The sequence below is a fragment of the Lagopus leucura genome, unplaced genomic scaffold (genome assembly GCF_019238085.1).
Source record: "Lagopus leucura isolate 7727_CA_CO unplaced genomic scaffold, USGS_WTPT01 Super-Scaffold_73, whole genome shotgun sequence".
In the NCBI taxonomy this organism is placed as follows: domain Eukaryota; kingdom Metazoa; phylum Chordata; class Aves; order Galliformes; family Phasianidae; genus Lagopus; species Lagopus leucura.
The window spans coordinates 88988306-89006953 of NW_024962252.1; the positions used below are offsets into that span (position 1 = coordinate 88988306).

The 18648-nt window shown below is 42.4% G+C and overlaps 1 protein-coding gene across 2 annotated transcripts in view; it reads left to right on the plus strand.

Annotated features, from left to right (window-relative positions):
* The first annotated feature begins 498 nt into the window (after window positions 1–498).
* PLCB1 (phospholipase C beta 1) overlaps window positions 499–18648 on the plus strand; it is a 373777-nt gene continuing 355627 nt past the window's right edge. For both annotated transcript variants that reach the window (XM_042884248.1, XM_042884267.1), the window contains exons 1-2: window positions 499–655; window positions 10313–10390. In XM_042884248.1, the coding sequence (XP_042740182.1) occupies window positions 557–655; window positions 10313–10390 (177 nt within the window). In that variant the 5' untranslated portion in view covers window positions 499–556. The remainder of the gene's footprint in view (window positions 656–10312; window positions 10391–18648) is intronic.

Consider the following 18648-nt stretch of genomic DNA (forward strand, 5'->3'; position numbering starts at 1 on the left):
GGCAGGGCAGCGCTCCGCGGGGCGGCCGGGCCGGGCGGCCCCGCAGAAAGCGGCCCGAGGCCGGCACCGGCGCCCCGCCGCTCTCCCGGCCCGACCCGGCGGCGGGTCCCGCGGCGGAACCGCTCCCTCCCGGCCGCGGCCGGCAGGTGGCGCCGCAGCGCTGCCGGCGCGGCGCGCTGACCTCGCGCGGGGGAACCTCGGGGGCTGAGCTAGGCGGAGGAGGGGCGGGCGGGGAGCGGGCAGCGGCGCTCGCGCCGTGCCCTGCCTGCGCGTGTGAGAGCGAGCGGGCGTGTGCGTGGCGGCGAGCGGCGGTATATAGGGGATGTGCCGCCGCATGGCTTGTCCTGGCTGCCGCCGCGCCGGGTCTCTCCTCGGGCGCCGGTGAAGCCTCTCGCCCTCCGGCTCGGCGGCCGCTCCTCCGCCCGCGCCTGGCGCGCCGAGCGCGGTTCCCGGCCTCCTTCCCGGGGCTGTTTCTGGAGCCCCGCCGTCCCTCCTGAGGCGGCCGCCGTCTCCCGCGGCTTCTGCGCTCCGGGGCGAGCGCGTAAATGCGGTGCAGATGGCCGGGGCGCAGCCAGGGGTGCACGCTTTGCAGCTCAAGCCCGTCTGCGTCTCCGACACGCTGAAGAAAGGCATTAAATTCGTCAAGTGGGACGATGTGAGTAGCTTCTTCGCTCGGGCCGGGCGGTACTGGCACGGCGCGGCTCCGCGGCGGGCATGGGGCGGGCGGGAGGCTCCGGCTTCTACGGATAGGCAGTCGGACCGCTCGGCCGGGCCGCCCCGCGGGCGCCGTGCCCGCTGAGCGGGGCAGGTGGAGGTGGCGGGAGCCGGCGGCTGCTCGGCACGACCGGGGCCCTCGTCCGGCTGGCCGTCGCCTCGCGGGGTCCGTGCCGCACCGGGGGGCGCTGCTGGAGCGCCAGCCTCGTGAGCCCAAACTTTCTCCGAAGATTCAAGTCTCCTCCGCGCTCGCGTCCCCTGGCCGGAGCGAACGGTGTTTTCGCTGACTCCTTTCGCTAGCGTCCTGCTCTCCCTCCTCGTCTTATTCTGCACGTTTCCTTCTCTGTGGCTACGGCGTAGTTGTTTTCTTTCTTTCTCTATTTACCCTTCCCGTTGCCTTCCCGGGCCTGGTGGTGTTGCCCGGCTCTGGGCGCCTTATCCTTCAAGTCAAGTATTCCCACCCCTCTCCTTCCTTGGTTAGTTAGAACACAAGATCTACCTTAAAATCGCACCTGCTTGCCACTTGCTGCTTCCTGTCACCTTTGATTTGTGTTTCTTCACGTAGAGCAGCATGGTTGTTGCTTTACCTTCAGTGGGGCAGCTGTTCTGCCTTTCTTTGCTGGCTGTGTCTGGGATGCTATTAGAGAAAGTAGCCCTTCTCTGGTCAGGTTTTTTTTTTTTTTTTTTTTTTTTTGTCAGTTCATGAAAGTAAGAATCCTCTGCAGTGGAAAAGAAATGCAGAAAGGATGGGTCCTCTCCTAGCTTTGCTCTTGCAGTATTGTGCCTCCGGTATGAGGTTGGGTGTTTGTGCCCCAGTTGCGCAGAGTGTGTGCCCAGAAGTCTGCCTGTGATATAGAGACAGAGGAGCAGATGGGAAGGCAGGCTGGCACACTGGACAGTTTGAATGTTGTGGGAACTGTTGAGGTTAACTTGAAGGATGTAACACAGCTCTCACTTCTTCTGTGTATTTGGCTGAACTAAAGACTTGCACAACAGCAACTGGAGGGACAGCGGAGAAGGGGAGAGAAGGGGCAGTGCATGTGTCTGACAGTTGTTCTTGTTCTGCTGTGTATTGCGGTTTTGCCATTGCTCTCAGCCTGTCCAGCAGCCAAATGTGTAATCCTGACCTCTATAAACCATGACAAACGCTTTCAAGGAAGGAAAGAACATCAAAGAAGTGAACAAATTGTAGAGTGGAATTGTATTTACGAGGAAAGACTGATACCTTTCTAATATACTCAGCATTCTGACCTTGTCCACAGTAATAAACAGTGCTCTGAAACAGGTTATGGTTGTTGAGAAGATATATGGAACTAAGCTTGAATGACTTGTCTGATAGTCAGAAAGATAGGAGGATTTTCTTTGGTCTGGTGTGGTTTTTTTTTTGTTTTTTTTTTTTCCATTAGTATATAGGCAAAATAACCTCAGCCTTTGCCATTGTAGTTTTATTTTTGGTAAGCTATCAAGATGTTTAAACAGATAAATGTAGGGGTCAAGTGAATGGTAATTTATGTCTCCAGAATTGGACTCCAAGCAATTAGGCAACAGTTGAAATTATTTGCATGCAATTTCCAGAGCATTGTACTGCATACATAGATTAGCCACAGAATGTCCGCTGTGCATGGAGAGCACCTGCTTCAAGTTCTGTATGTTATAGGCTGAATGGAGCAAGATCTATGATTTTAAATGTCAGCACTGCGGTAGTAAAAAGGGGCTAAAATGCCAAAAAGTATGCTGTTCAGGTTAAAGGTGATAGTGACAACACATGGGTATTACCTGGAATGTGTTACTGAGGGAGTTCTGTTGTACTGAGGGAGTGCTTTTATCAGCTTATTCAGGGAGCTTGTGGAAATTGTTGTGTATTGAGCTGCACCTGTGTGATGCAGAATACCTGCATTAACTCATTGCTGACTGTGCTCTGTGTATGTATGCAAGTTGCCCTCCCAGTCCTGTGTTTTGCTCATGGTGGTTTTTTCTCAGCATTGAAAGCATCACAAAATCAGACTTCAAGGGAAATTAATCTCTTCTGGCATTCGGTCTATCAGGAAGTCTGTAGACCAATGCACATTTAGTGACTTTGAAAAGTGTTGGTCTCTGAGTAGCCAGTAACAACTTCAGAGTATTTGTTTTCTACCAAATGAAGCTGCTTGTAGAATTTTAAAGAAGGATGATCATTAATCTGAACCTCTGTGGTCTGTTGTGTGAGTACACATGCATGAACTCTGAGTGAAACAATAGGCTGTAATGAGAAATGGTAAACTGCAAAATGTAACAGTGAAATGGAATTAACCATAATGAGTACTTTGGATCTGCTGTGCTCACAGGGCTGATCAGAAAAGCTGGGCTCACATGCTGGTGTTTATTGCTCACCATTTTGTATTTGTGACTTCAAAGCATGAATGGGAGTCAGTCCTTCATTCCTGTTGTAGGCATACCCTTTTAGTACACCTTCTTGCTGTCTTGTTTTGCAGATGGCTCTACTGATGTTTTTCTTCACCTCATAAAGCAGAGGAGTTTTTTTGCCTGTTCCTATGATTTGTACCAAGTTTCAGCCCAGAGCAAAATTTTTTCAGCTGATATAAATTAAAGCACTGAAAAATAGCGCTTTTAAAAAATGAGAATGCAGAAAGAATTTTAACCAGGGCACGAGAGGCGTGTAAGGAATTTCTTGGTGTATAGAGTAATAGTTGTTAAAGAATGTGTTTGGTAGCTTTTGGAAGGATGCTGCAGGGTGCTATGCAGAACACATCTGAGAAATGAGCAGTGCTACAGACTTGGAAACAGACCCACCCATGGACACCCCGTCCTGTACTTCTGGTAGCTCTGTGCCTACTTGGTAACTCTGAGACTGCCGATACACAGCTGTAGTTCTGATGTTGTTCCACAAGTGTCCTCTCTGAGGAAGAGCAGGGAACCGTGCTACATAGTCCGTGAGAAATTTATCCAGTGCCTGCATCTCCTCCTGCCTGCCCCCCCCAGGCATGAAGGTAGGCCGCTTGGAAAGAGAAAAGCCTTACCTGAGCTTTGCTAAGATCCTGGCAGAGGAGAGGGAGTGGTTGTGTCACCTCTCAAGGTTAAATACAGGCAGGTGGAAGGCAGGCAGTTCAGGAACCTTGATGTTCCATTTTCTCTTCAGACCATTTTCAGTTTCTGGATTGTAAAAACATCAGAGACAATTAAAAAGTTTTGGCTTTGCAATTCAAGTCACGTGAACGTGTATTGGCACTGGCTGTAATATCACTTACATTCAGCCATGTGATGTCTGCTAGATTCTTCACAAATTCAATTTTGGATCAGAATGTAAAGCACTAAAATCTGGCTGATGACTACTAGCCTATTATTTTGCTTTCTCTCTCACTATTTCTCTTTTAATCTATAACAGCCTTATAGTCAAGAAAACACATTTTAGAGTTACTGATATCTGGATTGGGCTCACAAAATACTGCAAAGAAATAGATGGAGTTTGAATGAGTGAAAGACAAGTGACTGTTCATAGGGTTTTTGGGGATGCATGTGAGTGCATGTCTGGCATATGGTACCTGTTTGCTGAGCTTCTTCATGCCGCCTTCATTTGGGATTTTTATCACCACTTTTACTTTACTACCATAAGGAGACTGAATTTCCAAAGTACTGGTGTGGTCTTCAAGCAGATGTGCTTTGCTGTTCTTAGAGAGAAGCGACAACTATGCAAGGAGAGGGAAGGCTTGAAGAGGGGCTGATTTGTTTCATTTGGCTGTAGTGAAACTAAGGGTTGTAAGAGCTGCTCCTGATGAGTTTTAAAACAGTCTAAAATGAATAAATTAAAAAACTGCCATTAAGTCTATGGGTGAAGCTGTTCTGTAGGTAGTGAAATTTACTGTAGGTTTGTATGTTGCTAGCTGAGGAGATCAATGAAACTTGAGTATAAAGGGCTTCCTCAGCACTGATCTGGCTGAAGCCTGAAGGGACTCAATCCTGCCTTGGCTGTGTCATCTTTTTGCAGTGGGAAGAAGATGGGTATAACTGAGTTAACAAATTGCTCAACAGCTCAACTGAAGTGCGTTTTTCCAAATGCACTAATTGGCATACTGAAGCAAATTAATATGATGGTATATATTCAAAACTAGCTTTGTTATTAGCTCTTGCTTAAAGGCTTTCTTATCTACACTGGTGATAATATGTACTTTACATAAAGAATGTGACTGGTTTCTCTGTGGCTTATGCTATTTACTTTTAATTGTGAGTTAACTTTTAAAGTAAGGTAATGCAGCATCACCTACGTTGAGGTGTGTGATTGCCTTTTTTTTTTTTTTTTTTTTTTAAAGGAAATTTTTAATTACTGAAACAAAATTACTGATAGGTGGTATTGGTTGGTGGCTGCAACATCAGCTGTTCCAGGGAGGAGCAAAAATGAGCCCAGCTCTTCTAAGCTCTATTTTAATACTTCATTTCTCTTGGAGTGCTTCTTTGCCTTTATAAGTGTTTTTGAGTTCAGACCATGAGTGCTACCTGGAGTTGGTAGGCTTTATTTGTTTGGAGTCTTTTAAAGAAGATTATCTGGGGTATAAGATACATTTACTTGAAAGTTTAAAGGCGATGTAACATCCAAGTATCATTGTTAAAGATAAGCTGAGAACAGACAGCAAAAAGAAGACCAGAAATCTTCAGAAGGACTTGAAGATGTTGGAGAGGGGAAAAAAAAAAGCTCGTATATCTTCCCCCCCCCCCCCCCCCCCGATATATTTTTAAACTCAGCACAAGTCTTTCACTGCAGTATATTACAGAGTCTATGAGAAATAAGCAACTATTGTTCTCTGTATTTAAAACTAAAACAATAAACTGAGAACAGTTTATTTTTTCTGAATGTTTTCAGCCTGGAGGGGAGAAGTTAGTCAAACTCTCCAGATTTTTCATTGGTTTTCTGTTCTTTGTTTCTCATCTTCCAGTAATAAACAAGCACTGGCTCTGTGCTATCTAAAATATTTAACCTAGATGAATAGGAGTTGTGGTTTGGGTTGTTTGCAACGTGGGCAATTATCAGATTGTTTAAAATTTCTTAATATTAAACACTGCATGAAGAGGAAAGCATCTGTCCTGCAGAGTGAATAGATGTGTACCACAGAAGATCTGGAGAAGCCTTCATGTGGCTTAAGCTGCAGATAATATCTGCTATTGTAGAATCTGAGCATTTGGAGTGTTGGTAGGCATTAAGGAAAGTGGAAATTGGAACACAGCTCTTGTAACCAAATGAGAATTCTGTGTGAAAGGGAAGTTAACAGTGAATTGAAGTTGTCTGCTGCATGCATACTGTATGCATTCTTGACTTTAATGTTTGAGTGCTTCAAACTTTTTTTTTTTTTACTAAAACAGAGGTGAAATAAACTTAATCATTATGGAGTCTTTTATGTGTTATTAAGTAAATGCTTCATAAGCATCTCTTAATCTACTTTCACAAGAACCATTAGATAACAAAATGTGTTCCCAATTGTACTGTTTTAGAAAATAGACCAACATTAAAAACTATAATTTTTAATTTGTGATCAGATACCTTGGACCTAATTTTTAGGCTGCATCGCATCATACAGTCAGATGTTCAGAATGACTCCCAAGTGAGTTTGGATGAATTTGGGCTCAGCATCTCTAAAACTTAGAATCGTGTTTCCATGTTTCATTATCTGGTTTTCCCTCAAATCAGAATACTGCATTTATGCCTATGGACAGTTTGGTTTAATTTATTTGCTTATCATCATATAAGAGCTGTCTGGCAGAGATAATATCATCCCAATTGGCATTTGGCTACATACCTTTCTTTACTCCTTTCTTCTTGACTGCATAATTTGTAACACCTACAACAAAGAAGGACAAATGGAAACTACATGAAATAAAGCTGTAATTAGCCCAAGACCATAGACACCTTGAGGAAAGAGGCAGGGGTTGTTTGCTTCTGAGGAACAAATCCTGCTTGAGGTAGCTCTTAAAATTGCAGGAAGTTAGTCTTAATTACCAGAGAGCTGGCTCCTGTCATGTGGTGCCATCAGCACAGTTGCTCCAGGGTTTAACCACTCTAATGGTGAAGAATATTTCCCTGTGTGTCCCTGTTAAACAAGTAGGATTTCAGTTTACAAGTCCTGACTTTCATTTTTAATCCTGTGTCCAGTCCTACTTTATAACTGCATTCCATTTTTCATTTCTTGTCCTGCTTCCAATCTCCAGCTCTTTTTTCACCTTCTCCAGCCTTCTGTTTTAGCAGGTTGCTTCTTTACAAGGTAATCAGAGAGTGGGCAGTTTCTCCCTCCCTTCTTGGTAGTTCAGCTGTCAGACTGAAGAGGGAAGTTGTTGGGGTTAATAAGGCGGTGCTGTGAGCCCCATCTGTAAGAGATGATTGTAAAAGTTGTCTTGCTTTTCTTTTAAAGGTCTGTTGATAAGGATTTTGACTGAAGTGTTCATAGGGAACAACAGCAGTATCTGCATGGTTTATTGAAACTCATCTGACTTGCGATTGTGCAGTTGAGGAGGTACATGCAGCATTTCATTTCCTCGTAGGATCCATTAGAAACTTATTTATGATGGGATTGATTCACTGTTTGCATCATAGGTACGCTATTGATGTTCTGATCGTTTGAACACTGATTTGTGCTTGGCATAGAACATGGTGGCAATAATATGTATGTATTAGCACATAATGAATGAAGTACGGGGAGTTGGTGGTCAGTACTATTAAAGTGGAGGTGGCACTTTTTGCTCACTGGTGTTGGATGTGGCTTAGGAGGCCTACACCTGAAATTAGACATTGATCAGTTGGTTGCTGCAGGCTTGCACATTTATGCCTGTGTTCTGCAGTGCCTCGGAAGTAAGCATCCTGGAGTTCTCTGTTATTTTGAAACCTCTTTGTTGAAAAGTATAAAATGTTATTTCTATTGCAAGGCATAAAGCTGTTCAATCAATTATGAGGCAACTGAAAAGAAATAGTACAGAACAAAGCACATTATTTACTTTAGGCTGTGAAGTTGACTGAGAATAGAGAACTGGCCTGAAATTAAAAAAAATAAGGGGGTAGAGGGGATGGGATTTTAAGGTCAATATAAATACTCATTTTAAAAATGCTCACTTGAATTCAGGCTAGTGCGATATGCAGCACAGTGAGACTGTTAGGATAGGACCACTGGAAATCTTTCTATGTAAGGAATTTGCAGAGCCAGTCAGCCAGAGATCAAGCCCCTGCTTGGCTGAAGCATCTGTGGTGGCATTTAGAAAACCTGAGAACTTGCAATCATTTTCACTGACTGCAGTGCTCTGCAGTGACCGAGGCTGCTGTGTTCGTATGGAGTGGGCAGCACAACTTGCAGGCCTGACTCAAGGGGCTTATTTCCGTTCTGCTCCCAGATCTAAGTGGTCTGGCTCTCAGTGGCAGGGACTTCAGACTTAGCAGTTATCTTTCTGCACATGGCTTTTGTTGCTGCTGTTAACTGTGTGGAAGGCTTTGTAAGACTTATGTACACAGAGCCACATGTGCAAAGTTATTCTCTGATCCTGTGTTTGTGTAGTGTGACAGAGTGAGGTTCTTGTGTTCATCAGTGTGTTAATTATGTTCTGCTTGGTGTCAGAGGAGTGTAGCTAATTCAGAAAACAGATGTAATGTATGGCTGCTTTTTTATAGTTACTTTTAGTATAAAATCTTTCTGGAGCACGGTGGATCTTAAATTCACTCAGCATTATCCTTATTATGATGGGGCTTCCTTCATGTCACCTCGAAGATAAGGCCGTCTGCCCAGCCCCCACTTCTTTGAGTCTGATTATAGTTGAAACCTTACAGCCCACTTCTAGGAAAGTATTGCTTTGACAGCTATATGTCATCAGCACAGGCAAATCCAAACAGCTTTGGGGCTAAAGCAGCTGATATGAAATGATAAACCACCGCAACTGATTAATGTGAGACATAATCTCTTCATGCCTGTCTGTTTCCCGTTGCTTCCTTCTACTTTTGTCCGTCCCCCTTGGGTGTTTATGTCTTATGGCATTGCGGAAGGACTTAGTCTTATTCTTTCCTTATTTTACATAGTTATGTGTAGATTGCGTGGAACGTGAAGCAGGAAAAATGAAATAGGATGAAGAAGGAGAGTTATCTCAGAACAGTGTCGGTGGTGCTGTGTGCACAGCCTTGATCCCAGCTGGGATGCGGCCCGCAGCACCGACTGGGACAGCTGCACTGTTCCCAGCCTCTGAAAGCTCGTGTGGAGCCATGTGGGGTATCGCTGTACTGGGGCACAGTTAATCCCCACATCTTCCGGTGACAACGAGGATTTGTGCACTCACTTAAAAGTTTGAATTTATATTTTTTTCTTGGTGTAGAATTTGCTTTGTGTTTTTTTTTTTTTTCTCAGTGTAAGAGAAATACAGACTCCTCTGTTTCATGAATGCCCCTTATTGGGAGTTTGTTATTCCATCACAAAGGAATGCAGCGATAGCATAATATAGAATTGTTATCTTTCTGCCTCAGAAATAACACTTAATATATTTCGTTTTTGTTTATGGTCCTGCCACCTCCAACAACTTTATTTGCACTTAAAATGCTCCTCCTCACCTCCCCAAATAACCAACACCAACGAAATCTACTGCTACTACAAAACCGAACCAACAAAAAAAACCTCCACAATTAAATGCATTTGATTTTGATCTGAATTTGGGCTGACCTCACATAATGCTGCTTTGGAAGTAGGTGGATGCTAAAGCTGTAAAATACCTATAAGGCTTCAACAGAAGCATGCATCCTGTTTGAGGATATACTTAGGTTTCCCGTGGAGATAGGGCATAAGCTATTTTTTGCTGCCTGTCTTCCTCCTCTTTTCTGTGCTCTCTCCATAACTTTCTAGTTCAACGTAGCAAAAAGATAGGAGTCTCAAGGCAACAGTGTTTTTACATATGTAATGAAAAGTGGTAGAGCAAGGATAGAAGAGAATCCTGTTAGGAGCAGGCTACATAGGTTTCAATTATTGTTGGGCATCAGGGAATCCCAGGGTGAAAGATGTAATGAACACCCACTTGTGGGAAAGGCTTTAGTTTGAGCCTGTGTCTCCTGGGCCAGGTGCCAGTCAGAAGACCTGTATGTAGGAAATCAGGCCTCCTTAATGCTAGCATTTGCAAAGATGCTTGTTTTCAAATTACCCAAACTATGTATCTTAACATAGCAAACAGGTTTTTAGTTGATCTAGGGGAAGTGTATATGTACTTCCATTACTGAAAGCATCAGTTGTGGTGATTTTTTTGTTTTGTTTTAAATACAGTAATCAACGGAAGTCTTACTGTAGTATAAGATACTATTTGGGTTTTCTAGGCAAATTCAGACTTCAGGTATTAAATAAAGCTTGTAGGCATTTAGCTTGATCTACATATAAAAGTTAATTTGGATTCAGATAGGACTTCTGATAACTGTAGTACTTCATTATATGGAAATGCATTATGTCAGAAAAATGGAAATTAGGTAGGTGATACTAAGTCTTTAGTGGCATCCTGCAAGGGATACCTTGGGTACTATTGGAATTCATTAGCATGGGTGGCAAAGTAGCTGGTGCGTTATTACGTGTTCTGTATGCTGACGAGTTGTTTATTTTTTTCCATCTAGGACTCAACTGTTGTGACTCCAATAATACTCAGAACAGATCCACAGGGATTTTTCTTCTACTGGACAGATCAAAACAAGGTAAGAGGGAAAAATTCTTATTCCAGAACGGTTGTTTCTGTTTCCGGGGATATGATGGACAGGAATTAGGAGGTTTTGCATGCCTGTTCTGACACAGTAGATGAGCATTGCATCAGCCTATGTTCCTTTGCTGTTCTGGGGAGAAAATATAAACAGGCCTGTGGCTCATCTCTAGTGTGTAAAACATGGAGAGAAGGGTGAAATTCTGGAGTTCTGCTGTACACTGGTCATATGCAGCCATGTTAATGGTCTGGCCAATGAGATGTAACGTTTTTTTAGTTTACAGGCAAGGATCAATTTATTGTTTTTGTTTTGTTGTTTTGTTTCACAGTTGTGGTTTCTCTGTTTTGCCTTCTGTACACTGAGGATGTTGGCTGTGGTGCATAACAGGTCTTGGAATACCCAAAGGCCAGAGCTCCCTTTGAATTCTTCCTCGTGCTGCACTATTCCATGGCTGTGCCTGCTAAGACACGTCACTAAATTCTTACTAATCCTCACTGGACACTTACTTTTAAAAACATTCCAGCTTGCTTAGATCACTATTATGGCTGGGGAGCTGTTGGGAAGATCATGGCTTGATTCGTCTCTACTTCACACCACTTTCATATCTTGTCACCCCTTGAAATCGGGACTTGTGTGCTTCTAGCTGTTGGAGACTATGGAGCAGCAGCAGGGTTAAAGCATCGGTACCCCCAGTAACTGAGTGGAATTTGTTTCATAAAGATTATGAATCATATAATGTCCAATTATTGTTGCAATTGTTAGGGCAAAATGCTGTATTACAACTTGAAACAACGTGAGTTTTCTACAGATGAATTTTCAAGCACTTATGAAGTGCTTGTACCTGTTGCCTGTTGGAAACCTGGTGGTGTTGGAGCTTTGGCCTTGTTTTGAAGTATATGCCAAGATGACTAAATATGTAGCTGGGCTATTCTTCCAATAGAAACTCGTTTTTTTCATTTGTGTAGCTGTTTTTCACAAGTTCATGCTGTTTTTATGTTTAGATGCCAATGCAGAAATTATTTCAGGAGATAGCAACCACTGAATGTGCAGAATGTAGTCAATTTACTGCTGCATTAGGTCATATTTATCTTCCCATGTTTGCTTTTTAGAGGAGATGGAGCACAGTTTTGAGTCAGTGTATTTGGAACTCTTATTGTGGAGCCGCAGTAAAAACCTTGCCTCATTTTGTGCTTCTGCAAGGTGGTGCTGGTTAACAGCATGTTTGTGCACTGACAGTCCAGTATTGTTAAATCACTGCCCAAAGATGGAAAGTGAATTCCCAAAGAAGTTGAAGGATGTGTCTGATTCGTACCAAGCCAGAAGCTGTATCAAAACTCAGCACAGTTTACTGATTTGTCCCTTGCATAGACTAATTTTTTTAAGTTGAAAAATAATGGCACACTTTGTAATAATAAATGGAAAACCAGAGTTGATTGGAGAGTTTATTTAACTTTTAATATATTTGGCACTGAGACCTACTTCAGTTTCCTACTGTTGTCTGCAAAAACAATGTCTCGAAGCAGTTCTGTGAAGAACAGCTATTTATAGAATTGTTGTTCTCATATTCATGAAAAAATGTATTTATAATGCCCCAAGCATTTTTTAAAAGCTTGGGTATTTGTACAAGAGACGTTAAGTGTCAGTTTGATTTTTAAACTTGCAAATCAAGCCTCTGTGAAGGGAGACAAGAGGGATTTTTCTGGTTAATAATTCATGACAAATTGGTGAAGCTCATTTCTTCACCCCGTTATAACAGCATCTAGTTGAAGAGAGTAAATGTTTCTAGTGGGGTGCTGATACTGCAAGGAGAAAGGTTGGATTTACTGTGGAATTACAAATATATTAAAAAAGGAGATCATAGGAAATTCTCTTCATTTCCTTCTTTGTGTAAGTGGTTATCCTGTGATGACAGAGGAACCACTTGAAGAAATAGTATGAGAAGAATAGAGCCTCCATGTGATTGCTTTCTCTTTTTTTTTTTTTTTTTTTTACCTAGTTATTATTTTTGAAGCAACTGTCTTTTGTCATAAACAGGTCTGTTCCTTTCTGAATATGGATGGATTGATCTTGTGTCAACAGAGTGATAAACTATGAGAAGAGTGCTTGTGAGCGTAGGCTGTCTGACACATTTTCCTGGGCAGTCTCTGCGTACAGACGGGGAGATGAGGCATGAGTGGCAGCTGTCTTTCCAGTCATTTCCTGTTGTAAACAGTTGTCTTGTTTACCAGACACTCAACAAAGTTGTAAATTACCAGCTGAACAACGATGTGGCTTTTAAGTTGGAGATCTAGCTCCTTTTGTTCTGTTGCTTTGTCAGCAAATTACCCTAAAACAAACAAGCAAGAAAATCCCATTATAATAAATATAAAATACATGAAAGTGATTCCACTTGTTAAATTTTTATTTAACTTAGGGCACAGATGGTTGTACCTGTGCAACTTTCTCTAACTTGCTGAGCTGGGTCTTGCACAGTTTTCTTATTTTCTCTCTGCAAAGAAAGAAAAGTTATACATGATGTCTGGTATCTAGCAATGTATCTGAAGGGTCCTTTAGATTGAACTCTGACTACACGAAGAACCAAGCTCCTGAAAAGGATATGCGTTACTTTTCATGTATAGGATGGATGTTAGAATTTCCCTTCAGGCAAGGCAAACAGTAAACTGCCAAAGATTCCTTCAGTGGAAGATATGCATCCATCTGCATTGCTTCTTTCCTTCATGGCTGTGTGTGTTTTGACCATTTGAATACAGGTGGACAAAGATGTGTCCTGCTAGATGCCTAGGCCCAGCACTGCTGCTTTTGGACGTTAACAGGTTTTATATTAAAAAGTGGCTGATGCTATTTCTCTGCTTAAATGACGTCATCAGCAGAGTAAACAGTAACCTAGAATGCAGTGCGTTCTTCTGACCATATGCCATTTCTCTTTGATTTTTATATGCTTGGCTCACCTTCACTGCCTATCCTAGGACAGGTCTCAGCTGCAATGAAGGTCTGCTAAGCAAGTCTGTTGAAGCTGTGATCTTGTATTTGATAGGAGCAATGTGGTATCCTGCAGTTTGATATGCTTATTGTGTGTTTGCATGTCTAAGTAGATTTTATTGTCACCAGTAAATATAATACTTCAAAATAATGTCGTACCTAGCTTTTTGCTATATTTTTTCCTGATAATGAGACAATTAAAATGCTTTCATTTTAAACAGATAGGACAACTTTCTGATTTCATTTGTAGCTTTCAGTATTAAGGTCTTTTTTAATGAAGATTCTGGAATATTTGCTTCACTTATATGCAGAATACTGGCTGACTTTATATTAATTATTCTTTAAATATGAAAAATTAATGTGACAAGCTAGTATCTCTTATTGTTTCAGTAAAATTTCTTTAAACTGTAGGAAAACCAGACAGTATTCATTGTGTTGTATTTTTATGACCTGAGTAAAACATATCTCAGTTCCTTTAGAAACTTTAAAAACAGAATGTCACTTCTTTCATTTGTTCTTATTCATGAGTGTTGAAGAAAGATAAATTGAAACCCAACCATGTGAAGAGAAAGTCTTCCAGAGTAAAGAGGAGTAATAGCAGAAAACATTTCTCAGAAAATGAGAAGATGCTGGAAGTGTTTGATGCGATTAGGCTGCTAGAACAGCTAGAAACGGACGGTGATTCCTGTCTATGAGTGTGTCAGTGGATGAACGGGCAGAATGGGACCAGAAATATGTATTGTTGACCACTTTTGCGTTAATTTTTTTTGCATCTCTTAGCTGAAAGTTGTATAACATGGTCAGATGGATGTTAGAAGCTACCTATTGACTCTGTAGCTCTGACATTGTCTTAAAAAAAAAACAACAAAAAGCAAGTAAACTGAAGAAAACTACTAATTGTCTTTGAGGTAGAGCCCTTCAAGTTTTTCTAAGTCAGAGGAAGATTGTGTGATGTGCCCACTAGCAAGTGTTGCCTTTTTTTTTTCAAAGTGTGAAGGTAGGTGCTGGTAGGGCAGCACGCTGAAAATGTGGAGGGTGGAGGCTTAGTTGCATCCCCATGAAATGAGGAGCTGCCTAAGAGTGTCATGAAACCTGACATAGGTACCCACTCTTGGGGAGTTAACAATGATTTCTACTCTGAAGTTTTCTAACCTAATGGAAGAGCTGTTGTAATTAGACGTCCTCATTTGTCCAACAGCATTTCTGTTGAGAAACTGCTTTAAGTGTTGTTACGGTGCTTAGTAGGAAGAGACGTGTGGCTGAAGTTTCCCTCCTTTGGTGGTTAGTGATAGCACCACCAAACCAAATGGTTTAGCAGAAGAGAAAATGCAGAATTAATGGCTCATGATTTTAAGTGTCTTTGGGAGGTGGGTTGATGAGTCCAACGTGGTGCTGGGCATTTCTTCTAGCTCTATCTTGCCAAGACTACCAGGTGCAGACTGTCTGAAGCCAGAGAAACTCAACCTGTGCAGCTTCTTAGTCTTGGCACTAGTTGCAGTTTTCAAGGGAAGGAGCAAGGTCTTTTTTTTTCCTGACAGGGATAGAGTTGTGCATATATGTAAACATCACTGACAAAACTGGTGCCAACATGCTGTAGCTCAGCCACAGAATACGAGCTTGCTGCAAAAGCCTGTAGCAAAACTCCCTGGAGCCAGATCTTTCTCATTTCATGAGACTGCACAGTGTGATTCTGTGTATAATGGGAGAAGAATTTTTTTTTTGCCTCAAAGGTCCTTTTCTCCTCATGCATCCTTAGGTGACTGTATCTTTGGGCCTGAAAACCCAGTGTGGATGGCTGAGTGAACATGTGAAGCAGAGACCTGGGGCTGTGCCCATGTAAGTAGGATTCTGTAGGCAGATACCTGGGCCTTTGCCTGCTTTTTGTGGTTATCTTGGTTGACACATTGAGGTGTAATGTTAGGAGCTGGTGTAATGTGAGGAACTGGACACCAAGGATGTCATTGTTTGAATATGCTATGGATGCAAATATTAGCATCTGAAGTTGCGTGGCTGTTAGGTTTTTAATGAGAAATGGAAGATAATATCTTCAAGGATGCAACTGCATGCTTAGGGACTTTTGAAGCCACTAGTTTGGGCAATGTGGACCCTGGAAGATGAAATCTTATAAGTGAGCTTTTCTTCCACCGAAGGTGCAGATGTGAAAGAACCATAACAGAGATCAAATTGGCAATAGATAATCTAACTGGTCTGTGAGTTTTCGGGCTGCAGGTGCTAGCGCTGGCTTGAAGCAGCTGAGGACAAAGCATTCAGAGGTTGAGCTGCTAGTTCTGATTGCAGCCAGAGAGGCTATCCTGGAAAGTTCACTTGCATGCATGTGCTTGCAATCACAGTCTACTTGTGAGTAGAGAATTAACTCCTATCATGCAGGGGAATCAGCTTAACAGTGATTCACTGTCACCTGGAAGTTGCAGTTTGTGGTTTTTCACAACTACTAGAAAAGATAGTATGTGAGTGCAATAGAAGAAGGTGAGGAAGTTGTTAGGGGATTGCCATAGGAAAGCAAAATGGAAGGAAATATTTCATGGAGGTCAACTTCCCATCAGACTGATCTTATTTTTAAAAGGAAATATCATTGCTTTCAAAACATGGAAATTGTTCAAGGCTCGTTAGGGAAATGGTACTACATCAAACACAGAAGATCTCTAATGAGCATTTCCCACTACTAAATATCTCCATTATTACTGTGAGGGAGGCAGGAATAGAAAATAAGGCTTGGATTTAATTCTCAACATAGATCCAGTTTACAGTTTGTGAAATGAGGAGTCTAACGAATGTGAATAAGGAATGGTGATTCCAGGCATTCTACAACATCTGAAATCCAAATTTAGGCACTTTTAAATTCTTGGTGCTGCAAACAATCCTAAGGCATTTTGTGGTATGCAAGGATATTAGTTTTGCTGTCCTCTGGGAGTGAATTACGACTTTCCTTTAACAACGAGATTCCACATTGTCTCCTGTTCAAATAGGTTGAGGGTGAGGAAGTTCTGGACGCAGCTAAAAGTAAATGTTAAACGTTTAAAAATATGTACACTGTAAATGTGTGTTTTTGTGTGAGCAGCAGTTGTGGTCTGGCTGAAAACTGCAATTGCAATTTTCAGTTAAATACTTTGAAGAAAACTGGTGCCTAAGTCCTCTAGTGAGTGTACCCTGACGCAGCATCTTTAATGGGTATCCATGTCAAGCTTTCCAATGCTTTGTGCCTGAAGTAGAAATCTTCATACGAGTCATATCTCTTGTAGTCATAACACCATCTAATGGATCAGTAGATATTGCCCTTAATAAACAGCAATGAATATTATTAGGTTCTGGCTGGGAGTCAGAAGGCAGGGTTACCTGTCACTGTTTGCCATAACTTGGCAACAGGGCTGCTGTTCTGCCATGTGCTGACTTTGTCTGCTATAGAAAACCTTTGTTGGTAGGTGAGAGCAGCCTGTTGGTGCTCATTTAGCCCATGGTACAGAGTGGTTCCAACCTACAGCACTCTGCACCCTGCTGTTAGTTATGTTAATGTATGCAGGGCTTGCGGTAAGTGGAAAAACAGTGGTTTGTAGGAAGCTAGTCTTCAGTCTCACTACTTTTTCTTAATTGAAAAGCCTCGTTCATGTCTACAGCTTGCATGTATGTTTGGCTGGATTTCTGCAGCATTTGCTTTGCTGACTGAACTATTATTAGCACGGTTCAAAAAATTGGCTTCTAGAACATGAGCTTGCCTGATTGCTGGGAGGATAACTGATCTCTCAGAGTGCCTGTCAGATTACTTCTCAGCTCTAGTCAGCAAGCTGAGTTTCTTCAGCTTCCTATCCTAGGTGTTTCCCACCCCAACTATGCTTTTATATTTTTTTTATTCTTAAATGCTTTAGAAGATAGCACACTGAAAATAATGATCTTTAAATAAAATATGTTCTGTCTCTATAAACGTGATCTTCCTCTGTGGTTGTCTGTACTCCTCTGATAGTCAATTTTGTGCGATAAATGTTTTTCACAGATTCACCAAGGTTGGAAAAGAACTTCAAGATCATCCAGTCCAACCATGCACCTATCACCAATAGTACTCACTAAACCACTTCCCTCAACACAAAATCCAAGCATTCCTTGAACTCCACCACCTCCCTGGGCAGCCCGTTCCCTAATGTCCAGCCTGAATCTCCCCTGGCGCAGGGGAGCCATTCCCTCTAGTCCTATCACCAGTTACACAGGACAGGAGGCTGACCCCCAGCTCACTACAACCTCCCTTCAGGTAGTTACAGAGAGCAATAAGGTCTCCTCTGAGCCTCCTTATCTCCAGACTGAACAATCTCAGCTCCTTCAGCTGCTGCTCATAAGGCCTGTGCTCCATTTCCCTTAGCAGCTTTGTTGCCCTTCTTTGAATCTGCTCCAGTGCCTTGATGTTTTTCTTGCAGTGAGGGGCCCTAAACTGGACACAGCACTCAAAGTGCCAGAGCTGAGTACAGGAGGGATAATTGCTTCCCTGTTCCTGCTGGCAGTGCTGTTCCTGATGCAAGCCAAGATGCCATCGGCCTTCTTGGCCACCCGGGCACACTGCTGGCTCAAGTTCAGCTGAGCATCTATCAATGCCCCCAGGTCCATTTCCTTTATACAGTCTTCTAGCCACTCCACCTCAAGCCTGTAGTGTTGCCTGGGGTTGTCGTGGCCAAAGTGCAGGACATGGCATTTGGCTTGTTGAACCTCATCCCAGTGGATTCAGCCCAGCTATCCAGCCTGTCCACCTGTGTGTTTGAAAGGGTCAGTTCCTTTATTTTTTTAATTTTTTTTTTTTAGAAGATTGATAAAAGCTCTTGAAACACAATTAGTAAATGTCCATATAGCTTTCAGTTTTCTAATAATATACACCTTACTCGCATTGAGGTTTTTTGTCATTAAAAATGTAGACTTGACCTTGCTTTCCTCTCCTGCAGTCTTGGTGTATAGTACAGCAGCTCTGCAGACTTGCAGTTTGCATCACACAGAGCCAAAATGGCAAAGCCCTTAGCCTTGTACTCTGTTGACAGTGTGCTTTCCTTTCTTTTGTGGAGTTAGTATATGAGGACAGAAGGCCCTCTGTAGAGTCCTTTCTAGAGAATCATCTTTCAGTCCTATTTTCTTTGCTTTAATAACGTCTTTTATATATATATCTCAGTGTTGTGATGACACACAAACAGCCTCATGCTATAAAGAGGTTTAGGTTGACTGCGTGTGACTGGCTGTAATTTCTGAGCATTGGTAACTACACAGATGCTGTTTATATATCCCTCCAA